This window comes from Myodes glareolus, chromosome 17, assembly GCF_982192425.1.
Source record: "Myodes glareolus chromosome 17, mMyoGla1.1, whole genome shotgun sequence".
Classification (NCBI taxonomy): Eukaryota; Metazoa; Chordata; class Mammalia; order Rodentia; family Cricetidae; genus Myodes; species Myodes glareolus.
Genome location: NC_142042.1, coordinates 13,571,857 through 13,595,126, shown reverse-complemented (window position 1 = coordinate 13,595,126; position 23,270 = coordinate 13,571,857). Strand labels below are relative to the sequence as shown.

The window sequence follows — 23,270 nt, the reverse complement described above, 5'->3', positions numbered from 1 at the left end:
AAGGAAAAATCCATTTCTTTTCTGGTTCTTCAAAGAAAATTAGTATTTATCCAATAAAATATCTGAGAGACAAAGTGAGCAGAAGAGAGAATTGTTAACAAAGATATGTTGTTTAGCTTAATTGACAAAACATCACGCTATCTTTTAAATACTTATACATAACCCAAAACAAATGCTTCTCCAAACCGTATGCGTCTGAGACTCTCTTTCCAGTGAATGGAGAGAATGTAGAGACTCTTGTCGACTTAAGGTGCTGAGAATACATGATGGTTGATGATACAGACCTAAAATATATATTTATACCACCCCCTCAGTGAGTCAGGGAACATCACAAGAGGAAACAGAAGGAGTGGACGCGCTGGTAGAGAGGGAAAATGATTAAATTATAGCTTCAGAGAATGGCACAGCCATTGCAATTGTGATCTAACAGCAGCTGTGGCTACCTGCATGAGGCCACACAAAACTAAGCCTGTCAACAGTCAATCAGGGACCAGGGAGGAGTTCAAGGGACCCTACACTTCCTACTCTAAATGCTGGCTATTGATGAATTCTAAGGGAGGGGCAGTCATTTAATTCAGTTGTGTGCCACTGATGTGCCCCAGCCTCCAACAGACAGTTCCAATGCCATGATCACATAGATAGCCCTGGTTAATGTAAGTGGGTCACAAAACAGCAAAGAGACATGTGTGTGGCAAAGGGACTTTTAGGGAGCCGTGGGGTGGGATTGGCAGGATGGGAGGTGGAAGAAGATGCGGCAAGAGTAAAGAGAACATATTAAGTACATGTATGAACCTTTCAAAGAACAAAATTAACTAATTAAAATCTTCTAGCATTTACTCTCCCTCAACAATGACCAGCAAATTATGATATAAAAAACAAATTCTATTTCTTTACAACTAGGAATTCTATTTGTTTATTCTAATAACTTGAAGTTATCAAATTTCCTAAATTTAATCAAACTCTTTACAGTCTTCAAACATCAAGTTCATCTTCCCTAACTTTTCATTTATACCATTATTGCTTAGATAACAGTCTAGATAATAATTGAATTACCCTTTAAACATTTATGATGGTTTTCCTTTCAGATCCCATTCTATAGAAAGCACAAAGACTATGTGTATGCTTGGGAAATTAACTAAATTTAGGAAGCAATATCTTCTGTCCCGAGAAGAAAGTGTGCCTTGTGTTTTATAATGGTTCTGAACTCTTTAACCATTGCCCAACCATAAAACTACCTGAGTGACTTTCCATGTGTGAACATTGACCTCTACGCAGTCAGCATCTCTCCATCGTCAGCAGGTGATTGGGGGGAGTATATATAGACCTGGCTGGGGACACAGTGAAGAAGCCACAGAGAAGCCAGGCAGGAGGGATGGGGCTCCCCAGGGGTCTTGTTTTCCTCCTCCTTCTCCTGTACCAGCTTCAGGGGTCAGACTCTTCCCTGATGAAGCTGAATGGGAATGGCTATGAGGATGTCATTGTTGCTATCGATCCTGCTATGCCAGAAGATGAAGCAATAATTGAAGAAATACAGGTAAGAGGAGGTGGGCTTGCTTGTGTTCACGCTCTGTGGAGTGGAAAGGTGAATAGCAGTTGTAAGAGTTCCTATGGAGATCTCTGAGTGCTCTGACAAGGTCAAAAACGGTGTGGTTGATTTGGGAATGCAGAGTGAGATGAAGGCCCTAAAATGCTCTAGAGGAATGTCCTAGAGGTTCTAGAAGGGACTTTATTTTCCAGCCTAAGGTCCAAGACAAATCTGAGGCCTCTCTGATCTTGTTTCCTGGTGTGTAATTTAGAAGTTGGACTTGTTCAGTTTTTGTAATCTACTTATTAGTTGTGTGTATATACTCATATGTTTATTATATCCTTGAAGGAAGAGAAATAAGTTAAAATAAAAAAGAACTATAGGGTTTGTATTCTTTTTTCAGAGTCATCACGGTTACCAAAGTGAGTGGGATAGCAGATGTGATGTTTGTAGGCAGGAGTGTCAAAGTTGGGGAAGGGTGACAGGGCAGGGTGCTGCTGCATTTAGCAAGAGCACAAATAACTGTTTCTTTCAGGATACCCAGAGAAGCCCTCCCTCATGATGTGACATCTGAGCAGACCCCAAGATGAGTAAGAGAAGAGATGAGAACATCATGGGGGTGATAGCATCTTGTGTGATCAAGGAAATAACAGCTAATTAAGCATCAGGAAGGGAGGCTTAAAGGAGGTGAGATAAGGTCACATATGGTGGCAGAGTCCAGACTGTTGGAAAAGGATGTTTTTGCTTTCCCTCTGAGTATATGAGACTCTATGAAGGAGATCTTAGCGGAGGTTATGGACACTTTGGTATCTATTCTAAGACCATCCTGACTACTTAAAACTGTAGAAGGCTTGCACTTATCACATCCACTGTATGAACGTTGTAGTGTAGGGATGCAGAAGGATCTAGGCTGTAGTTAGCCAACAGGGATGTTGATGACGGCAATGAGGTAGCAGTAATAACTAATGTGTATGACTCTGAACCTGTTTTGAGCGTATCAAAGGCAACATTGTTGTTGATTTACATGTGTGGGAAGGGACAGGTAGGGAGGAAATGTTAAGAGTCAAGAAAAACTTCACAACTTTGACTTAAATACTTGGGTAGAACTTTCATCAGCTGGGAAGGAATATTCCAAGTAAGAAAGAGCTGGACCAATCTGGAGTGGTGAGGAGGACTTAGCTTAGTGTAGTTTCAGATTGAGGTGCCTTTCAGACATCCAGGACAAAGAGACAGTGATCTGAATCCAGAATGAACAGTAAAATGTGTGCTTAGATAACACAGAGACAATAGCGTGTAGAGAATATGAGTCAACCAGATGGTTGGCAACAAAGGAAGAACCTGGTCACGCAACTGAGGACTTTGGTTTGCTGAAGTTTCTTCCAACTCTAGCATTCCATGTGAAGACTGGCATTACAGCTCCACGGGTCACTTGTCATGTTCCCGGAGCCACATCTACCATTTCTACTTCCTGTCTTCAGATCCTGCCCACTAGGGTTCCTACTGCTGCCCGTGGAACTCCCTACTGGGCATGAACTGAACTGTCTCTGGTGATTTCCTTTGGTACCCTCTTGTCATTCTGGAAACTACACTGCAACCCAGAGATGATACTTGCTGGTACTCTTTGAGCTCTAAAAGATAAAGATTGTTTTTTCTATAGCCAATGAGAATGAACTCTGAATGAAAGATTTTTGGTGTTTAGGGGTAAAGGGTCGGTTTCAGCCTTTTTTGAATTCAGAAAGAGGCACTTGCTAGGTATTTTTAGAGACAAAAAATAATGTATTCTTAGCATGGTCTTCTATTGAATATTCCTTTGCCAATATATCTATAGTTTAGTGGTTTTTGAAACTTGACCTTTTGCAAAGTCCTATATCATCAAGTAATTTTGTGAATGGCCAGCATCCACTTATTACACAATGATTTTTGCAAAACTCCCATCACTCATGGCCTGAGAGTCTCCATTTTAAGTTTCCTTTGTATCTTGTGTTTGTGTTCCTTCTGGGTTTAAAACATGATCACGTTTGCAAACACTGATATTTCACTTTTTAAAAATCAAAACATTATAGGAATTTTGAGGAGGAATTTAGAAGGACTATCTTAGGTTATAAAACCAATTAGAAAGCTCTGAGGAATCATTATTGGGCACCTGAGGTATCCCTGGAGATGGCAATCACCTACAGGGTCTTTGACATCTCTCCATGACCTAAGAACACACTGCTAGCTAAGATAGCCAGTGGCCATGGAGACTCTAAAGGAAATGCAGTCCCCTGGGGCTATATATATATATATATATATATATATATATATATATATATACCCAACCTACACAACTGTACACAGCAAGCCTACTGGTCCTATCCATAATTCAATTTGAGCCATCCAAACACTGTTGTTTCCTGGATATAGAGAGCCCCCTCTTCCAACAGAACATGATAAACCACATATCTCTCTTTAAAATGTGGGAGGGGTAGCATACAGGCAGAGAGAGAGAATTCATTTATGGCTCCTTCTGTGGGTTCTGAACAACTTCCCGCGTGCATTAGAGTTCTTCACAGCCTTCTTGCACGAGGCCTTCATGTCTCTGAACTCCAGTCTTCTGACTCACCACCTCATGATGACTCACTAATGAATTTGCTGACTTCTTGCCACACATGTGATTCAGAACCCCGAACTCTCAGAGTGAGCAGTGGGAAAGATAGAAGCCTTGAGAAGCAGTTCTGATGTGGGCTTTTGTTAAAGCTGGGGGCACTGGAGGGGTCTGTCCTGATAAATACGGCAGTGGAGAGCAAGATGGTTCCTGAGAGAAAAAGATATTTTTACCTTAACTTGTTTTCCTTTCTTATATATCTATTTATATTTTACTTACCTCTGAGAGGTCTGGTTGTAAGAAACAGGCTGCCTTGTGTGGTTTTCACCTACTGTTTACCTTTATTTGACAGGAACTCTGTAATGAAAAATTCTCTTAATAAATTACAGTGAGTTTGGGCTCAAGATACTGAGGAAAATCATGTATTTTCACGTTGGTAGCAGGGCAACAATTCTGTGCTATAGAATTTTCCACTGCACCTCCCTCCAAGTGTGCAGCGTTCCCAGCCCTTCTACGGGTACAGAGAGTCCCATCCTGATGACTCCTGTGGGCTATTTTCCTTCGCTTTCATCTGCTAAAGATGTTTTTGACTCAAGTTTCTTGAAATCAGGAAAGACATCAAGCACTCTTAGAATATTTCTCAGTTCATTACAGACTTGTGCCCATTAAAGGGTAAGGTCACTGGACTTCAGAGCATTCTATAAGTCATCCGGAAAGTGGTAACGCAAAGTTAGAACCAAATAAATGACTTTAAAGTACATATTCATATGAATCAATTACTGTAATCACCAAGCAGCTAGCCATCCTTGCAGGGTGAAGCAAGTTTGGGATTGACAGGTTAGAAGTGTGGGTGGAGACCACTGCGGAAGGGTCTCGATGAATGGTGTACTTTTGTAGTAACTGCTCATGGGAGAATGCCTGAGGAGGTCCCGCAGTGTGACACCACCCTTGCTTGGCCATTTCTACATATCCCTTTACATGTTCCTTTTCCGTTTGATAATAGAAAATGGTGACCGCAGCATCTGCGTACATGTTTGAAGCCACAGAAAAAAGATTTTATTTAAAAAATGTATTTATATTAATTCCTGAGAGTTGGGGAAACAAACCTCATTACCGGCGACCAGGACAGGAGAGCTACGCACATGTAAGTGTCAATCTTTTCTCTACAGAGAGAGAGAGAGAGAGAGAGAGAGAGAGAGAGAGAGAGAGAGAGAGAGAGAGAGAGAGAATGTTTTCTGGTGCTTGCTAGTTTGGGCACAAATTGATTCATTCGTAGTCTTTCTAACTTGTTTCTTCTGCTCTTCAAGTTTTAACGATCTTTTTAAACATTCTCAGGCAGATGTTAAAGTTGCACCCGCTGCCGTCCCGGGCAGAGATGAACCATACACCCGGCAGTTCACAGGTTGCGGAGAGAGAGCAGAATACATCCACTTCACTCCCGACGTCGTGCTGGGGAAAAAAGAAGCTGAATATGGACCTACAGGTGGGGCTTAAATATCACACGCTTGCAACAACCAACTCTTTACTCAGAGTAAATGAACAGACTCTGGAGCAGAAGTGCTTAGACCTGAGTCCGGGTTGCTCTATTTATTAGCTGGGTGGCATTAAACAAGTGATTTACTTTTCCTTTCTATATAATCAATAATAACATATCTCAACCTCTTTTCATTGCCAACACCTTCCGGGGCATTTTCAGGCCATCTTTCCTAAAATTGCACCCTCAAAATAGCTATAAAGTAGAATGACTAGGGTGTTGTCCTGGTTGGCCATAAACCATTAAAACATGTGAGACCTTTCTCTCCCCAAGAACTGAAAATCAAATGCAAGTTTAGTGTGACTGCAGCCTATGTTTCATTAATGTTCCATTGATTTAACATGCTGTGTAATTAAAAATTAGTATCCTATACAGAAATGTATTATCATTTAATACAAAAGCCTTTTTAAAAAAATATTTATTTATTTATTATGTGTACAATATTCTGCCTGTGTGTATGCCTGCAGGTCAGAAGAGGTCACCAGACCCCTTTACAGATGGTTTGAGCCACCATGTGGTTGCTGGGAATTGAACTCAGGACCTTTGGAAGAACAGGCAATGCTCTTAACCTCTGAGCCATCTCTCCAGCCCCCAATACAAAAGCCTTTTATAAACAAAATATAAAATTCAAGAGCTCCAGAAAATCTCAGCCTAAATGCAATCTGTGTGTGTGTGTGCATGCATGTGTGTGTGTGTGCGTGTGTGTGTGCATATGTGTGTGTGCTTGTGTATGCATGTGTGTGTGTATGTGTGCATGTGTATATGCTTGTGTGTGCATGTGCTTGTGTGTGTGTGTGTGTGCTTGTGTGTGTGTGCGTGTGTGTGCATGTGTATGTGCTTGTGTGTGAGTGTGCATGTGTGTGTATGTTTAGGAGGACCAGAGAACAACTTGTGAGTCAGTTCTCTCCTGCTACCACATGGGATTGAACTCAGCTTGTCAGACTTGGTGGCAAGTACCTTCACACACTGAGCCATCTCACTGGCCCAGAAATTTTGGGGATATGAAATTTTCCACTTGAATTATGATTATGTATTTGAAACTTTTTCTTATAGGAAGGCTGTTTGTCCATGAATGGGCCCACCTTCGCTGGGGAGTATTTGATGAGTACAATGAAGAAGAGCCATACTATGCTGCTTCATCAAGGAAAATTGAAGCAACAAGGTATGAATCCCAAGTACCCTGGAATGACCTCACAAGTAGGCTTATATTACTTTCCAATGACAAGCATTCCTTTTTGTCCCAACACACATAGCAGATGCAATATTACAAGCCTGTTTTATGCTTATTTTAGACCATTATCCTTGGAGACAATGACTATAAAATATACATAGCTTTGAGTCTGGTGATGGTGACGCAAGCCTTTAATCCCAGCATTCAGGAGGCGGAGGCATGTAGATCTCTGTGAGTTCAAGGCCAGCCTAGTCTACAGAGAGGGTTCCAGGACAGGCAGGCTCCAAAGCTACACAGAGAAACCTTTTCTTGGGAAAAACAAAAACAAACAAACAAACAAAAAATATAGCCTCAATGTTATTGTCAAGCATCTGCATGCTTATTAGACATATTTTATTTACACATGTCTCCCATAGATGCCAGAGCTCATCTAGACCAGGTAGCTGCTGAGATATCAAAGTTATTCACTTTGCATAACGAGTGAACGTGGCTAAGTAATGTGAAATGTGGGCTGTGTGAGAAATCAAGCAACTGCAAGGAGCCGATTCAGAACTTCTTTGGGATTTACAAATATCATTTTAAACTATCAGTGTAGCATCATAGCTAATAACCGACCATTATCTTGATTCTGAAATTAAGAGATCAGAATAGTTGGGGAATTAAAACTTGGTGTCGGCATCCTCATCACTGTTGAAATCCCCCTGGTTTGAGGTTCTTGTCACAGGGAAGGGGGTGAGGTGAAAGATGCAGACCTGCCTCACAAGCCCCCCGCCAAGTGTTAGAAGGTATTGGGTACATTCTACCTTTGCCATGCTGCTGTTACATGTCATTTGTGCTAAACGACGTCATTACAACTGGTCATGTGGATGGCATCATTATGTTCCTCAGTTTTGGATCAATAGTGGCATGTGCATATTTATGTGCTTCCCTAAATGCCTAGATCTACAATTCTCTTGCTGGATTTGAACTGCAAGCCAATGAAATGGCTTGCGGCTAAAGTTGTTCTGTCTGTGAGGATCACTGCCACCTAGGACCACCCCATGCACTAACACACAAACCCATCACTCTTTTTCCATTGTCTTTCTTGGCAGCACCTCACTCTGATTGCAGTCACATTTTCCTCCAGATAAAATGATACTCCTTGAATAACCAGAGAATATGTAGTTTTGTGATGCCCTCCTTAACCTTTGCCATCAGTGTGGGGAGGTCATGGCAGATACACAAGAAATACTGTATCACAAACTCAGTGTGAGCAGGACCAGTTTTCAAATAAATGCCTGCTATCTCTAAGATTCCCATCTATATTTCTAGGGGTTCTGCAGGTATCACAGGTGTGAATTGTCTATAAATGACAGTTGTCTCTAAGATTCACGTCTATATTTCTAGGTGTACCGTGGATATTACAGGTGTGAATAAGGTCTATAAATGCCAAGGACCCAGCTGTTCATCCAGAAATTGCAGAACTAATTCCACCACGAAATTATATGAAAGAGACTGTCAATTCTTCCCGGATAAAGATCAATCAGAAAAGGCATCCATAATGTACATGCAAAGCATCGAGTCTGTAAGTACGCCAGTCACTGTGTCAAAGTGACATGTCTGATTTCATTCATCTTAGAGTTACAATGATGATTCAGATGAAAATAAGGCACTTTACATTGCTAGGCAAGCACTCCACAACCTGGGATACAGTTGATCTTAAATATGACATGAGAAATCAGTATATTAATGTAGAGTTCAATGATACACAGTAAGCACTCATCTGCTATTATATATTATTAGCACTTCTGTACATTAATACGTAGATAATTGTTCTTAACTATTATAATATTAAATCTACTTCAGGGTTAATTATATTTCACTTGAGCAATGCATATTTGTTAAATACATTTCCTCTCTCTCTCTCTCTCTCTCTCTCTCTCTCTCTCTTTCATTCTAGTTTTTTTTCCTGTTGTCTCCATATCCGACTGTCTGTTTCCTGGCTCTGCCCCAGGCATGTCCCTCTCTCCCTTGTTCTCTTCTCCTTCTCTCTCATTCTTCTTGAGCCTTGATTTCTCCTTTTATTTATTTTCTCTTCCTGCCTGCTCCGTCTATCCTTCCATCTGCCTAGCTGTTGGCCATTTACCTCTTTATTAGACCAATCAGGTGCCTTAGGCAGACAAAGTGAGACAAACCAACACATCATTATAATTAAACAAATGCATCCAAAACAAATGTAACAAACCTTTACACAGTTAAAGTAATACTCCACAACATAGACAAATGTAACACATCTTTACATAGATAATATTCCACAACAATAGATACAGGAGCTGTAATGTAGATGTATCCGTTGGGGCTGGGCTCTACAAGATCTGTTGATCTCTGCATTGTATCTAGTTGTGGTTTTGGGGGATGGACCCTATTTGTTGTAAAAAGAGACTTCTTCAATAAAGTATGGTTGCTACACCTATCTGTGGATGTAAGGATGAGGGACAAGAGACAAGTCACATCATGGTTGTTTAAGCCTCAAGAAATCATATTATTTTATAATTTTATTTATATAAGATTCTAAGAACATGTGCGCACACACCACACACACACACACACACACACACACAGAGGGAGAGAGAGAGAAAGAGAGAGAGAAAGAGAGAGAGAGAGAGAGAGAGAGAGAGAGAGAGAGAGAGAGAGAGAGGTTAATATACTTGGGCTAGCAGTGCCCCCACACAAGAGCCACAGACTAAGAAGAACTCCAGTAGCATGTGGAAGGGACTTTCCAAATGGTTGACCAGGGCAGTCTAATCAATATATTACTGATGTAGCCCTTGATTACATTTCAGGCCTTGATAATTAGCCCCTATTGCTGAATACACCACACATTCAGGGCACAGGACTCAAATGACCTAAACTGTTTCTAACCTAAGAGCCTCTTTCCTGTGGTCTAACTTCTATGGTTCCAGAAAAATACTACGCAAGCTGCCAAGAGAGGGAACAAATTAAACAGCTCTCTAGCTGCAACACCTATGAGCCAGGACAATGACCATCATGGCAAGATATGCATAAAGTTGCAATAATGTCACTCACATGTTGGTGGCGGCCAACGGCTGTCTAATTGGATTTGAGTCGAGGCTGGTACTGTCAATATCATCAGCTTCCGTGGCTAGTGAGGTCCTGGACCTTAACAAAGAATCAACTACTGCCATTTTTCTAGACCAGCTTAATTACTTTGACATTCTAACACCGAACATACACTTGCTTTATTTTTCAGATCATTTTTTAAGCACATGAAATAGTAATTTTCTACATTTTACTACACTTTTAGGTGACTGAATTCTGCAAAGATGAAAACCATAACAAAGAGGCTCCAAGTCTACATAATAAAAAGTGCGATCAGAGAAGCACATGGGACGTAATCAGCAGTTCCGAGGATTTTATTGACAATGTGCCCATGGACACGCCACCCTCTCCACCCACCTTCTCACTGCTGAAAATCCATGAGAGAATTGCGTGCCTCGTTCTTGATGTATCTTGGAGTATGGGTGTAAGTTCATGGCTCATTTTGTCTTATAGTGTAAGAATGGGGATAACTGAAAGACAAACAAACAAACAAAACGAAAAAACACCCTCAACACTACTTGTTTTGTGAATTTTTAAAAGCTGTATGATGTCATAAAATACTATTTTTCCTGAGATCATAACCTGAAAGACATTGAAAAAATATTTTGCTTAGAGAAAGATATCTAAGAACAGCTAACCTAAGGGATTCCCTTTAGTGGGAACACGATATTGAAATAAAATTGTTTTTAACCATGGATCCTCCACATGAGGGAAAATGAGACTGGGGTATATTAGTGTATGCTTAGACTCCATTTCAGCTCAAGCAACAGGATCAATGAGCAGAATGCCTAGCATGGGATCATCTTATTTCCAACCTGCTCAAGTGCTCTCCTCAGACATGAAAAGAACAGCATCACCATGAAGAAGAAATGGCTCCATGGAGTCTTTCCTTCATTCTGTTATCAGGCACAGAAACGCGGGCATTGTGCTTGACTTTGAAAACAGAGGTGCATGTTCTTGAGAAGTCCATGGTTCCTTTCGACTGAGCTGTGGAAGTATGTCCCTGTAATACCAGCATTTGGGAGACTAGACAAGATCAATGTCTGTGGGTTGCACAGTGGAGCCTGTCTCAGAAAGCAAACCAACTTAGGAGGGAGGCTGGTTTCTGGCAGGAGGAGGACAGGACTAGTAGGGTGCTGTATAGCTGCCGATCTTTTCGCATCTCTCTGCTTCTGAATATTTGATCAATACTGCCTCTGCCTCTCCCAGTCAGATCAAGAATTCTACTAGGAACCTGAACCACATCCAATCCAGAGCTCATAACATATGTGTGACCAACAGATAGCTGCCAAAATGAACGGGAAACACAAATAATCAGATGTCGTGTGATAAAGCATTCAGATGACTGCACAGTGGCAGAGGGACGGGCATGCTAAAGCAGAGATTAAAGCTTCAGTGGATGAGGGAAGGTGGTTGCTGAAAGGGCAACGAGCAATAGAAATTGGTGAAATGAACCTCAATAATAGAAGAATGCTCAGAACTCCCACACATGAGTAGTCCTAGAGATGTCTGAGGAGAGAAGAGATTGCTGATTCAGAGATGAGGAGCCTACTCCAGACAGGGCACTAGGAGATCTGGGTTAAAGGCAAAACTGGGCTAGTGGGATGATGATGATGATGATGATGATGATGATGATGATAATAATAATGTCAGAAAACATAGCTCAGAAGGTAAGGGCACTTGTAGCCAAGACTAAAGGAAACTCTGGTTCAGATGGTGGAAGGTAAGATCTGACTTAGTTGCCCTCTAACCTCTGCGTGTGTTCCGTGACATGTGTGCTGTGGCACAAGTATCCTTGGACAGCCACACACTCACCACACAAACCAAACGTAGTACAAAACAGAAGAGAAAGAAGACAAGAGCAACAGAGAAACAGGCAAAGCAAAGCTCTGGATTTGTAGGGTTTTTGTTATGATTTGGTTCAAGAAGGTCCCAAGCAAATTTGGGTAAGGGTTGCATGGAGGATCGAGAAAAAATACGTAAAGTGTACCATCCGGGTATTCATCTAGTGAAGAGAGACATGATTGCTGGTGAGTTAGCAGAAAGCCGATGCAGTCAGCCCACTGGAGGAGAAGCAGTGGGGGAGGTTAGCAGAAGGGACAGGGCAGGCCGGCCTTCTCGGAATTACCTGGAACACAGGTAAGTTTCACCCTTGAGGAGACTGCTTCGTACTGAACTGGTCAGTCCAGCTGTGTTTGGAGACCAGGAGAGTCTGACTGGGGTTTTGAACCGTAGGTTATAAATTTTAACAGGAGTGGCTACAGTGGGAACTGGGCCACTAAGATGAGAGTCACTGCCTTCGAGTCAATGCAAGCTCCACCTTTAACTTGAGTAGTTAACAACTGGAAGCCCTTTCTTCTGTGTTCCATGTTACACATAACCACACTTTATATATTTACCAGTTTAAGAATTACAATTGCTTTCTTTGACAGTACATTTAACAGCTGCAGACAACTCTTGCCAATAAACTTCATGCACCCCTTTTATGAGGTCTGCCCTTACCATCCAAATGAAAATCACTTAGGTTTTTTCTCCTTATCGTTTTTCAATCAGAATCATGATCGCCTCAATCGACTGAAACAAGCAGCACAATATTTTCTAATGCAGATCATTGAAAATGGGTCCTGGTTAGGAATGGTACACTTTAATAACGTGGCCACTACTAAAAGTGAGCTGATCCAAATAAACAGTGACGCTGACAGAAACGAGCTTCGGAAACTCTTGCCTTCAAGTTCCGGTGGAGGGACCTCCATCTGCAGTGGAATCCGACGTGCATTTGAGGTGAAAAATCTACTGCAAATGTATTTTGTTCTCTGTTTTGCTTTTAGGGCCTTTCTTTGTGAAGCTACTGTTCTTACTTGTTTCCTCATTTTGGCATAATTAATCTTAAAAGGCTTGGGACAAAGCACACACAAAAAAGAGAAACTTTGATTCATGTTATCTTAGCACTTGGAAGGATCAGAAAATCAGGATCATCTTTGTCTAGATCATCTGAGAGCAGCATGGGAAACATGAGACCTTGTCTCAAGTAAATGTTAATAAATAATCTCTAACTTCAACATGCTTAGAACATTCATTTAAGTATCCAAAAGATTTCAAATTTGGAGTCCATCACCATTTTTGCTTTGTTTTTTCTTTTGTTTTTTTGAGACAGAGTTTCTCTTTATAGCCCTGGCTGTCCTGAAATATAGACCAGGCTGGCCTCAGATCAGAGATTCACCAGCTACCGCCTCACAAGTGCTGGAATTAATGACGTGCACCACCACCACCACCTGGCAGAATCTATCACCTCCAAACACTGATATTTAATATTGATATTTGATGCAACTGGCTGTGTGTACAACTGATTTCGTATGCTGTAAACTTGTTCAGAGTGTGTCAGGGGAAGAAAATGTGGTCCATATTTTGAATATCTGTTTGCTTGGGTTTTTCAGATGCCTCTGTCATTTAGCCATGGGAGTTTTTCATGATGCCTGAGCCCACCTATCTTTCAGTTGAACAAATATCCCCTGGATTTAGGGAACAGAAAAATAATATGTTTGTGCTCTCCCAGGACCATTGAGTATAAATTCTATGATTCTAAAATAGAAATTATCTCTTCTTTCTTACACTTTTCTATTCAGAATAATTCATCTAATATGATAATGGTATTCTGAACTATACTTTCAGGTATTTAAAAGTAAAAGTTTCCAAACCGATGGGGCTGACATTTTGCTGATGAGCGATGGGGAGGACAGCACTGCGAAGGAGTGTGTTGATGAGGTGAAAAAGAGCGGATCCATAGTTCATTTCATTGCCTTGGGACCAAATTATGAGGCAGCTGTACCAGACATGAGCATTCTAACAGGTGAAACATGATCTCCATATTACAGACTTCCAATTGTTATATATGAATATATAACTGATGCTCAACCACTTCTAAGCTTCATTCTGCAATAGTTAGCCCAGGGATTGGAGAACAAAGTCAAACAGACACAACCTCTGTCCTCATTACCTCATAGTTAAATTGACTGGAAAAGCACATAAAACTGTCAATCCAAACCCATGGGTCACACTCCTTCATAACAGCACGAGCATAGAATAGAGTTAAACTGAGGCAAACAAGCCTTCCATGCTCCTGACATGTTGTGAAAGTGGAGGGAAGGGAGGTATAAGGAATCAAAAGGTTTCCAAGCTGGGCCTTGAACAAAGTCTGGATTTTTTCCAGAAACAAAAGACAATGAGAAAATACAAAATTTCTTGATAAGTATTAACTATGGTAACTGCTATTTTAATATACATATGTGATGAAAACTGATTACATACTTCTAGTACCTTCTTAAACACAGTAGAGAATGCAGAGCCAATAATACAAGTATCAATTACTACTCTGATTTGGCTTTTATGGTAACAAATATATATACTTGCTTTTTGTGGCTGGCTATAAAAATTCCTACCATTTCAAACACTTTTATGGTCATCTATACAGTTTATTTTGTCACGAATACTCTAACCAACAATAGTGATTTTTTTGGACTTGTCCCCACTGCTTATCAGTCCATCTCCACAGCTCCAGTTATTGTCAAGATACCTCAATACAGCAACTCCTTCGTCTTTCCAATTCTCTGCTTCTCATCTATTTTCTTCTGAAAAAGATCTAAATGATAGAAATAAGAGTTGATAATTCCCCTAAAGGACTGTGTAAAATTTATGAGCTTAATTATGCACAACTGTCGTACCTTTCATTGTCTACAACAAAATAACACACCTCATTCAACAGAGGTTTCTATACTGAGGCGATAAGGTGGGCTTTGCTTCACAGTTAGGATACATTGTAGTCAATTAACATTTCAGAGATGATCTTAATGATTTTCTGACAATTTAATTTGATCTATATGGAAACTTTGACTTTATTTTAACTGATACTTTGTTAATCATTAAAATGTGATAAGTACACCTTTCTACAAAACAACATAGCTTATTCATTCACATTGTAGGAGGACAGTTTTGGAGTTCTTCAGATGATGCTGAGAACAATGGTCTCATGGATGCTTTTGGAGCTCTTACTTCAGAAAATGCTGCTGTCACCCAGAAGTCAATTCAGGTCAGCGTTTTTCCATCCCTAGAGGTTTTGGGGTTGCTTTTGTCATAATTGAAAGAAAGTATAAGGGCAGAGCACATTGAAATCATGCAGAAAGGACGCATTTATGTACAAGATATGTTCAAAACTTTAGGTGTTGGCTTTTTTAATGTGTAGAAAGAGTATAGACAAGTTCTGTCTTCCTCCCTTGAGATACCTGTGGTAAGTTCTTAAATAGAGAAAAACAAAATGAAGGCACAGATTTTCAAAGCCAAGCTGTATTTCTATGAATGTTGGGTGAAAATGACGAAGGTAAACGGGGACCAGCTGGAAGCGTGGTACAGTCATTTGAGTTGGTGGCAATTTGGGTTGGGTGGTGGTGTTTGGAATACAAAGGAAAACCTGTGCACCACATTTATTTCTCCTAATGCCTAAATGACCTTGTTTTCAAAGACTTTGCTAATGAAGAAACAAAATGTGTGGTTGACATTCACATTCAAATTTACTCTGAATTCATTTAAAGACTTGCCAACTTAACCTGGGACCAAAATTTTAGGCAACAGTTATGCTTGAAAGAATTTACTTTCTATTAGGACTGAAGCTGTTTGGGGTTGAGGTTGGGATGGAGTGAAAATGGTATGTTCTATTCTTCCTAAAATGACACCCCTAGGAAGCACCTACACGGGTGAAGCTGGATAGCCCAGGAATTCATGTTAGGTGAAATAAGCTAGGCAGAGAACGATGGGATGTGTGATCTCATGTGTAGATAAAATCCAAAATAGTTAAATTCATACAAAAGAATGAAATCTATAATAAACATCACCTGGTAAGATGTGAGGGTTGTAGAGATGTTAGAAAATAGATACAAACTTTCAGTTAGGTAATAAATAAGTTCAGGAGATGTATTATTAAGTATAGTGACTACTATAATTGATAGCATGCATATCATATTTGGTGCAATAGATTAGAAAGTGAATTTAAGTGTTCTCAATGTGGAGAGAGAAAATGCTTGTGTTAATTAGCTCTTGACCCATTTATAATATTTCAAAACATTATGTTTACATGATAAACATGAATTGCAATTTTGTGACTTTAAAATAGTGTAATATGTTGACTCTCCTTAGCTAAGAATGTTCAACAAAGATGAATCACTCCTTTATGTCTCCTCTCAGAGAAAGACCCATTTTTGTTTTCTCTCTTCCCAGGATTCTGTCCTTCACAACCAGTTTTCCTTCTTTTAAACAGACTCCATGTGCAATGCTTCAACCTCAATCCTGTGTGAAAAAAATCACTTAAAGATTCCTCTTTAACAATGCATCCAAGAGAGCTTGTCTCAACTGCCTTTTATGTCTTCCCAGGAACTGAACCTAAGGCCTCCAATGTCCTAGACAAGTGTGCTATCCCAGAGTCTTACCTGTCTTTGCTTTTCTTTGGAAGCCTTTACTCTGCCTCAATTAAAATACTCTAATTACTCCAAGAGTTGTCTTTTGGGTCATCAGCCAGACGAGTAAGCATGTCACATATACACATAGCTTAGACCAACCCTCTGTGGGTATTAGCATCCTCTGGTGCCAAAAGTCAGCATGAGCATTCTCCCAGAAAGCTAAGAACACATAGCAGGGTCACAGCCTCAACTTTTCAACTGATGTTTCCACTTTAAATGTCCCATTATACCCTGTCCTTTCCTCAGCACCTATATTTCCAACCCTTGCAGCTGTCACATAGGAATAAGCCTTCAGAAAGGTGGCAAGTCTGCTGTTAGGAAGAGACAGAGAGAAGGCTAGGAATTTGAATCCACCCTGAAATACATAGGGCAACCAGGTCAACCATGACAACATAAGAACCCTTTTTGGGAAGAAAGGAGAGGAAAAGAGAGAGAAGTCTAAGAGAGTTAAGCATACGTAAGATGGTTTCCAGAGCAAATATAAAGAATTATCTCGAGGAGACAGAAAAATAAAACCATTTTATTCTGTAGTCATTAAGTTTTGTTGTTATTGTTATTTGTATGTTTTGCATTTAAACAGCTTGAAAGTAAGGGAGTCACACTGGACAATAGTCACAGGCTGAATGACACTGTGATAATTGACAGCACTGTGGGAAAGGACACTGTCTTTCTTGTTACGTGGATGAAATCAGCTCCTGGCATTTCTCTATGGGATCCCAACGGAACACAAGTCACAGATTTCACAATGGACACAGCTTCCAAAATGGCCTATATCAGTATCCCAGGAATAGCTCAGGTAAGTCACTAGCTTTTCAACTTCCCCTGAACAAACATTGTTTCAAAGAGACCCTAAAGTAATCGTGAAAATGAGTGCCGACAATTTTACCATCTTCAAAGTGAAAGCAAAATTTACATTCTTCCTTTACCTTATGATCCTGAAAACTATGAGGTCCAGGTAAAGGTACAATTAATTTATGGGTTGATAGAAAGGAGAGGTATCTGAGAACACTGAGGAAGAAACATGAAGAGTCCGTGTGATTCAGTGTGCCGTCTTTTCTCATTGATCCTCACGGAGTCATAGACTCTCTGAAACTGAGGCCAAAGAACGAGGGCATAGCCAAGGCAGACTTATCAGAACATTGTTTTCCAATGGAGAAATCACAGAAATTGAACACCATGCTCAGCACTAGCTGGGCTCCCTGTCTGTACCGTTTCAGCGTGGTAACTGAAAAATTAAGAACTTTTTAAAATCCCAAAACTTCTGTGATCTATTTTTAAAATCACACAATGGAAAAACAATATAGTCAGACTCTAAATGCTTGCTGCATGTTTCCATTGAAATTTTTAGGCGGGCACTTGGACTTACAACCTTGAAGCCAAAGCAAACCAAGAAATACTAACAATTACAGTAAGCTCCCGAGCAGCAAATTCTTCTGTGCCACCCATCACTGTAAATGCTAAAATGAACAGAGACACCGGCAGTTTCCCCAGCCCTATGATCGTTTATGCAGAAGTTCTACAAGGGTACACACCCATCATTGGAGCCCACGTGACAGCTATCATAGAATCAAGTAGTGGAAACATCAAAGAGCTGGAGCTGCTGGACAATGGTGCAGGTAAGCCACAGCCTTTTATGGATAAGTCTGTATTTTCATAGTTCAAATTGTTTCAAGGGATCTTGAGGCAAAGGGTAAAACAAGATGGGAACCTCAAGAGTTAAGACAGACAGATTCTGAAGGAATAGCAAGACCAGCAGGAAATGCAATTAGGTAAGTCCAACAAAGTGTTTAACAAGCATCTCACACTTGATAATCATTCAATAAATGCCATATACTGCCAAAATCATGTTTGTAATCTTGGCAGGCAATGCCTGTCTCCAGTTAAGACAGGCTCATGCAGAAGATTGAGAACATAAGCAAGAATTCTAGGTACTTGCTTTTTGGGGGTGCATCACCACGAAAGCATGGTCAAAGGAGACAATGAACACATAATCGGGTGGGAGGGGTACAGAACCTGGCATCCTGACAGAAAAAGGAAGAGAAGCAAGAGTGAGTCCCCACAGCTGAAACAAAGCACTTAGTCATGAGAGCCAGGACCCAGGAGAAAGTAGAGGCGCCACAGAGAGAAAGACTTAGCCCTGCAGCATCAGATGCCAGGTCTCTCTGGCAGGAAGCTAGGACCTTTGCTGGCTGTTCTCTCTCCTCCGGTCTGTAGGGTGAGTGAGGCACTCACTGCACTCCGTGTGTTCTGTAAGTGGAACCTTGTGTTGAAGTCAGTGAACAAAATAACCTGTCTGGTCCACACTGGAATTAGTAAAGATGTCTATCAGTGCATTTTGTAATGCTATTTTATATCATTTTATAATTTTGTCTTTAACTGTATTTGACTGTCATTGTGTCGGGGGAGTCCTATTTCTCTCTTGGCCTGTCAGTCACCAGATCAAGAGGGCAAGAGGCAGTAGCCTTTATGACTTTGTATGAGAAAGCTTTGTATGAGACCCATGAGCATGAACAGAGACAGGTTTCCAGAAGACAATCTTCAGTGAATCAGCTCAACTTTATTTCAAAGTATAAAGAATGTATAGGATTGGGGAGCCTGGAGACAAACCCTAATTTGCTTTTAGTGGCACGCTCTGATCATCCAGCTCCTACCTAGCACAAGTCTTAGTTACCACATGTGCAGCAAGGGAGCCTTCTAGCAGGGATCTATTTCAGGGGTCCAGCTAAAGAAAAGTCAGAAAAAAAAGAAAAAGAAAAAAGGGGGGCTGGAGAGATGGCTCAGTGGTTAAGAGCACCACCTGCTCCTCTAAAAGTCCTGAGTTCAATTCCCAGCAACCACATGGTGGCTTACATCCATCTGTAATGAGATATGGTGCCTTCTGGCCTGCAGGCATGCATGTAGGCAGAATACTGTATACACAATAAATAAGTAAATAAATAAATAAATCTTAAAAAAAAAGTCAGGCGTCTGGTTTAGAGAAGCAGGCATCTGAATTAGAAACAGTTTTCAGATAAGGTCAGTCCTCCAGAGCCAGGGACATTCTCCAGATCAGACAGAGCAGGTAGAGACAGGAAGCTCTGTTGGAGGGAGGTAGCCTCATGTTGCCCAGCTCTTGAGATAAGCTGGCAGGCCATGGGGGGACTGCAACCTCTACCAGTCAGCAATGTCTTCCAACATTCTTGGATTGATTTCCATGGTTTCTTTAATTGCAGCAATAATTCTAGAACTACCTCCCATCTCTTTGCAGTCCCACAAACCCAACTACACTGCATATAACTGCATTTTTCCTGCTTCATTTATTGAAGAAAGATAAGCATTTAGTTCATTGGGAAATAAGCTAATTGAAAATGTCTTTACTGGAAGAACAAATAAGACTTTGTCTAACAATAGCTGGTGCAGGCATCACCACACCTTTTTATACAGAGGAATCATCTGAAGGACTTGCTAAAAAGAGAATTTTTTAGCAGAGGTACTGCCATAGATAGTGCTGGAAATTTGCATGTCTAAAAATCCCCAGGCTTCTAGAGCAATACAGAGACTGCTAATGCAAGGTCCTTATTTTCTCATCTTCTGATTAGAATGGGAAATACATTTCAAAACTTCTCAGGTTTTGAATAATATTCTCAGTATTGACTCTCAATACTGGTGATTTCATGAGTGTATTTATAAGACAGCATTTCTGAAATCTTCCAAGTATTTATTCCAGTGGCAAAATGGGTTTTCCTATGTTGAACTAGAGAAATAATTAAATAAGAGAACACAGACTTTTTTTAAGAAAAGGAGAGAAACACAGAAATTATTGATTATGAAGCAAAATAAGTATATTTAGTTGTCTATGATGAATGATGACAATTAAATCTTGCATGAAGATACATTTACCGTAGCTGGGACCTCATATATAAAAAGAAATGATAATCAATAATAATAATTAAGAAAATTGGAAGTCAACCAATTGGCAGAGAAATTGTAAGAAGAGTCTATGGCCTCTGTGTAAGTTTGTAGGACACAGAAAAATGGACATTAAATATTTATTATATACATGCAATTATCATTGTGCATAAGTGTGTTACATGAATGCAGATGTGTTCATTCCAAAGGACATACAATTCAATAATCTATTATTTAGGCAGAGCATGAGGGAATTTACTCCATTCAAATGTGAAATAGTAAGTGAGGGTCGAGAATATGCCCATAGCAGCCCATGTGTGGTTGGAAAGCACACCAGCTCCTTCATTTGTCACCATGACTGTAATTTGTTTCTTTATGTCTTTAACAAGGGGCTGATACTTACAAGAATGATGGCGTCTACTCCAGGTACTTCACGGCTTATTCAGAAAATGGAATATACAGCTTAAAGGTGCGGGCTGACGGAGGAACAAATTCTGTCAGGAAAAGCTTGTGGCATCCATCGAGTAGAGCCGCCTACATCCCAGGCTGGGTAGTGAATGGTGAGTAGCTCACATTATCATAAACCCAGGGGATAATATTTGTGATTTGATATGATGGAGACTCCAAACATTTTACAATTCAAAATACAACTTTTCCCATTTCTAGAATGAGATCTTTATATAACTGTCTCTGAGTTAACTCAATCTAAGTCTGATAAACAGTAGACACAGCAAACCTACCAGCTATTATTAGGTTAGTGCGGAACACCCTGACATGTCAACAACGATGTATTAACCTTTCAGCTCAGGACAAAGGAAGCAGCCCACCATGATATGGCAAGTGCCAGTCAGTGGGAGAATTTGTCCTCTGGGTTCCATGAGCTACAATGGTTTTAAGTTTTCCTTTCCTTGTTCCTTATCTTGTGACTCTGGAGGTCTTTTTAAATGGAGTAAATCAGGAGCATTATTCCTTAGCACATCCAGCATGGAGCGAAGGATGTCATCTGAGTGTCAAGGATAGAACTGACATTGATTTCTCTAGATGCGTTTCTAATCGGAAATGACTTGAGAATAAAGCAATACTTTTCTTAAGGCATATATTAGTGAGGCATGGTGACACACGCCTGTGACCTCAGCACTTAGGGGACAGGGGCTGGAGGATAAGGATTTCAAGGTTAATGTTGGCTACTTACGTGCATTTGAGGCTAGCCTAAGAAGAATGCCACTTTGTTTGGTTTTGGATTTGTTTTTATTTTGTTTTGTTAATTCATATAACAAATCACATAACATTCTCATTCGGTGCAGTTTTCATTTCAAAGAAAGTTGTTATCCAATTGTATTTGGTAACATCTTGGTAAGGATTCTGGAGGAAGAATTTTCCCATTAATTGAATGCTTATGATTGTAGCGCATAATAAAATGCAGCCGTATAAAGGAAAAGAGAAAGAAAAAAGGAAAAACAGGTAGGGTCAGGAAGTTGGCTGACCAGGCTCCAAAAACACTAGCACAGCTTCATCCTAACTAGAGAATTTTAAATGCAGGTGAAATTGAAGGGAACCCACCCAGACCTGAAACGATCGAGGCTGCTCAGCCAGTCCTGGAGAATTTCAGCAGAGCAGCACCTGGAGGGGCCTTTATCATATCCGATGTTCCAGCTGATCCTCTGGACCAGTACCCCCCAAGTCAAGTCACAGACCTTCAGGCCACACTTGATGGGGAAGAGATCAGCCTAACATGGACAGCACCGGGAGATGATTATGATACTGGAAAAGGTAAGAACAAAGAGTCGTGCAGGTTTGACTCAGGTAAGAGGTGTCCAATGTGATGACGCAATAGCAGACAGGTTACAGGAGAGAGTGATTTCTCACTGAGAACTCAGCCAAGTGGGAATTTTATGATCAGATACTTTATAATTTATCAAACATATCTTGCTTTCTATGCAAAGATAGTAGCATTTAGCAGTGATTAAAAGTCAGACTCAGTTTTTATTGAAAAATGGGTAAAACTTTTGATATGAGCGTACTTTACATGTTAAATATTTTTTTTAGAAAAACTAGAAAGAAATTTAACATGGTAAGATGCAGCAACTAACCCATAACATTTCTCTTAGCTCAACAGTATATCATAAGAATAAGTGAAAATATCACTGACCTAAGAGACAATTTTGATGAGGCTCTTCAAGTCAACACGACTGACCTGTTACCAAAGGAGGCCAACTCCAAGGAAACCTTTGCCTTCAAACCAGAAAACATCTCAGAAGAAAATGCAACCTACATATTCATTGCCATGAAAAGTGTCGACAAAAGCAATTTGAGTTCAAAATTGTCCAACATCGCACAAGTAATACTATTCATCCCTCAGGCAGATGCTAGTCCTGACACTCCTGATGTCCCTGGGAGTCCTGACGGCCCCGGGAGTGCTGGTGGAAGTCCACAGTCTGGAGTTAGTGTTTCCACTATCGTGCTGTCTGTGGTGGGCTCTGTTGTACTTGTCTGTATTATTCTAAGTGCCACTGTTTGTGTCCTAAAGAAAAGAAGGTCCTCATCGAATGCTGAAACACCCTTTTGAAAAGCAACATAAATAAAAGGACACTTCTGAGTTTTTGAGTACATCCTATGTGATCATGAACTCAAAAATAATTTCAAGAGGGTTTAAAAGAATGCTTTAAGCACACCCATTCATGAAAAACTACAAATATTAAAGTTTAAAATTTTATTCGCTTAAAATAAATAGTGACAAAACCTTTTTATATTAATCTCTAGCTCTGAATTTTTTCTGATGCCAAAGTTTTCTGAAATGATGCTTCAAATTTCCTGGAGAAATTAAAAGTATCTATGCAAGTAGTCAAGACACAACGTAAAAGAACAAATCAGCAATATTTATAGGGAAGAAATGAATGTGGTCTTAGTGTTATCAATATAAGCTAATGGCAGTACAGTAACTCAAATCGGCAACTGCACACTATCAT

The 23,270-nt window shown here is 40.2% G+C and overlaps 1 protein-coding gene across 1 annotated transcript; it reads left to right on the top strand.

Moving 5' to 3' along the window:
- Window positions 1–1,332: 1,332 nt before the first annotated feature.
- LOC146891164 (calcium-activated chloride channel regulator 4A-like) lies at window positions 1,333–23,057 on the top strand. The gene is made up of 14 exons (XM_087897478.1): window positions 1,333–1,534; window positions 5,113–5,253; window positions 5,445–5,592; window positions 6,697–6,805; window positions 8,201–8,378; window positions 10,119–10,337; window positions 12,467–12,694; window positions 13,583–13,760; window positions 14,890–14,996; window positions 16,997–17,212; window positions 17,765–18,032; window positions 20,694–20,864; window positions 21,844–22,074; window positions 22,413–23,057. Exons 1-14 carry the CDS (start codon window positions 1,373–1,375, stop codon window positions 22,868–22,870), a joined length of 2,814 nt encoding a protein of 937 aa, XP_087753604.1. The 5' UTR covers window positions 1,333–1,372; the 3' UTR covers window positions 22,871–23,057.
- Window positions 23,058–23,270: the final 213 nt, after the last annotated feature.

Bases quoted from the DNA above. Each gene is read 5' to 3' on its own strand.
- LOC146891164 (XM_087897478.1), top strand. From the start codon at position 1,373: ATGGGGCTCCCCAGGGGTCTTGTTTTCCTCCTCCTTCTCCTGTACCAG. The intron at 1,535-5,112 runs GTAAGAGGAGGT...GTTTGATAATAG, and splicing joins CAATAATTGAAGAAATACAG to AAAATGGTGACCGCAGCATC. The intron at 6,806-8,200 runs GTATGAATCCCA...CTATATTTCTAG, and splicing joins AGGAAAATTGAAGCAACAAG to GTGTACCGTGGATATTACAG.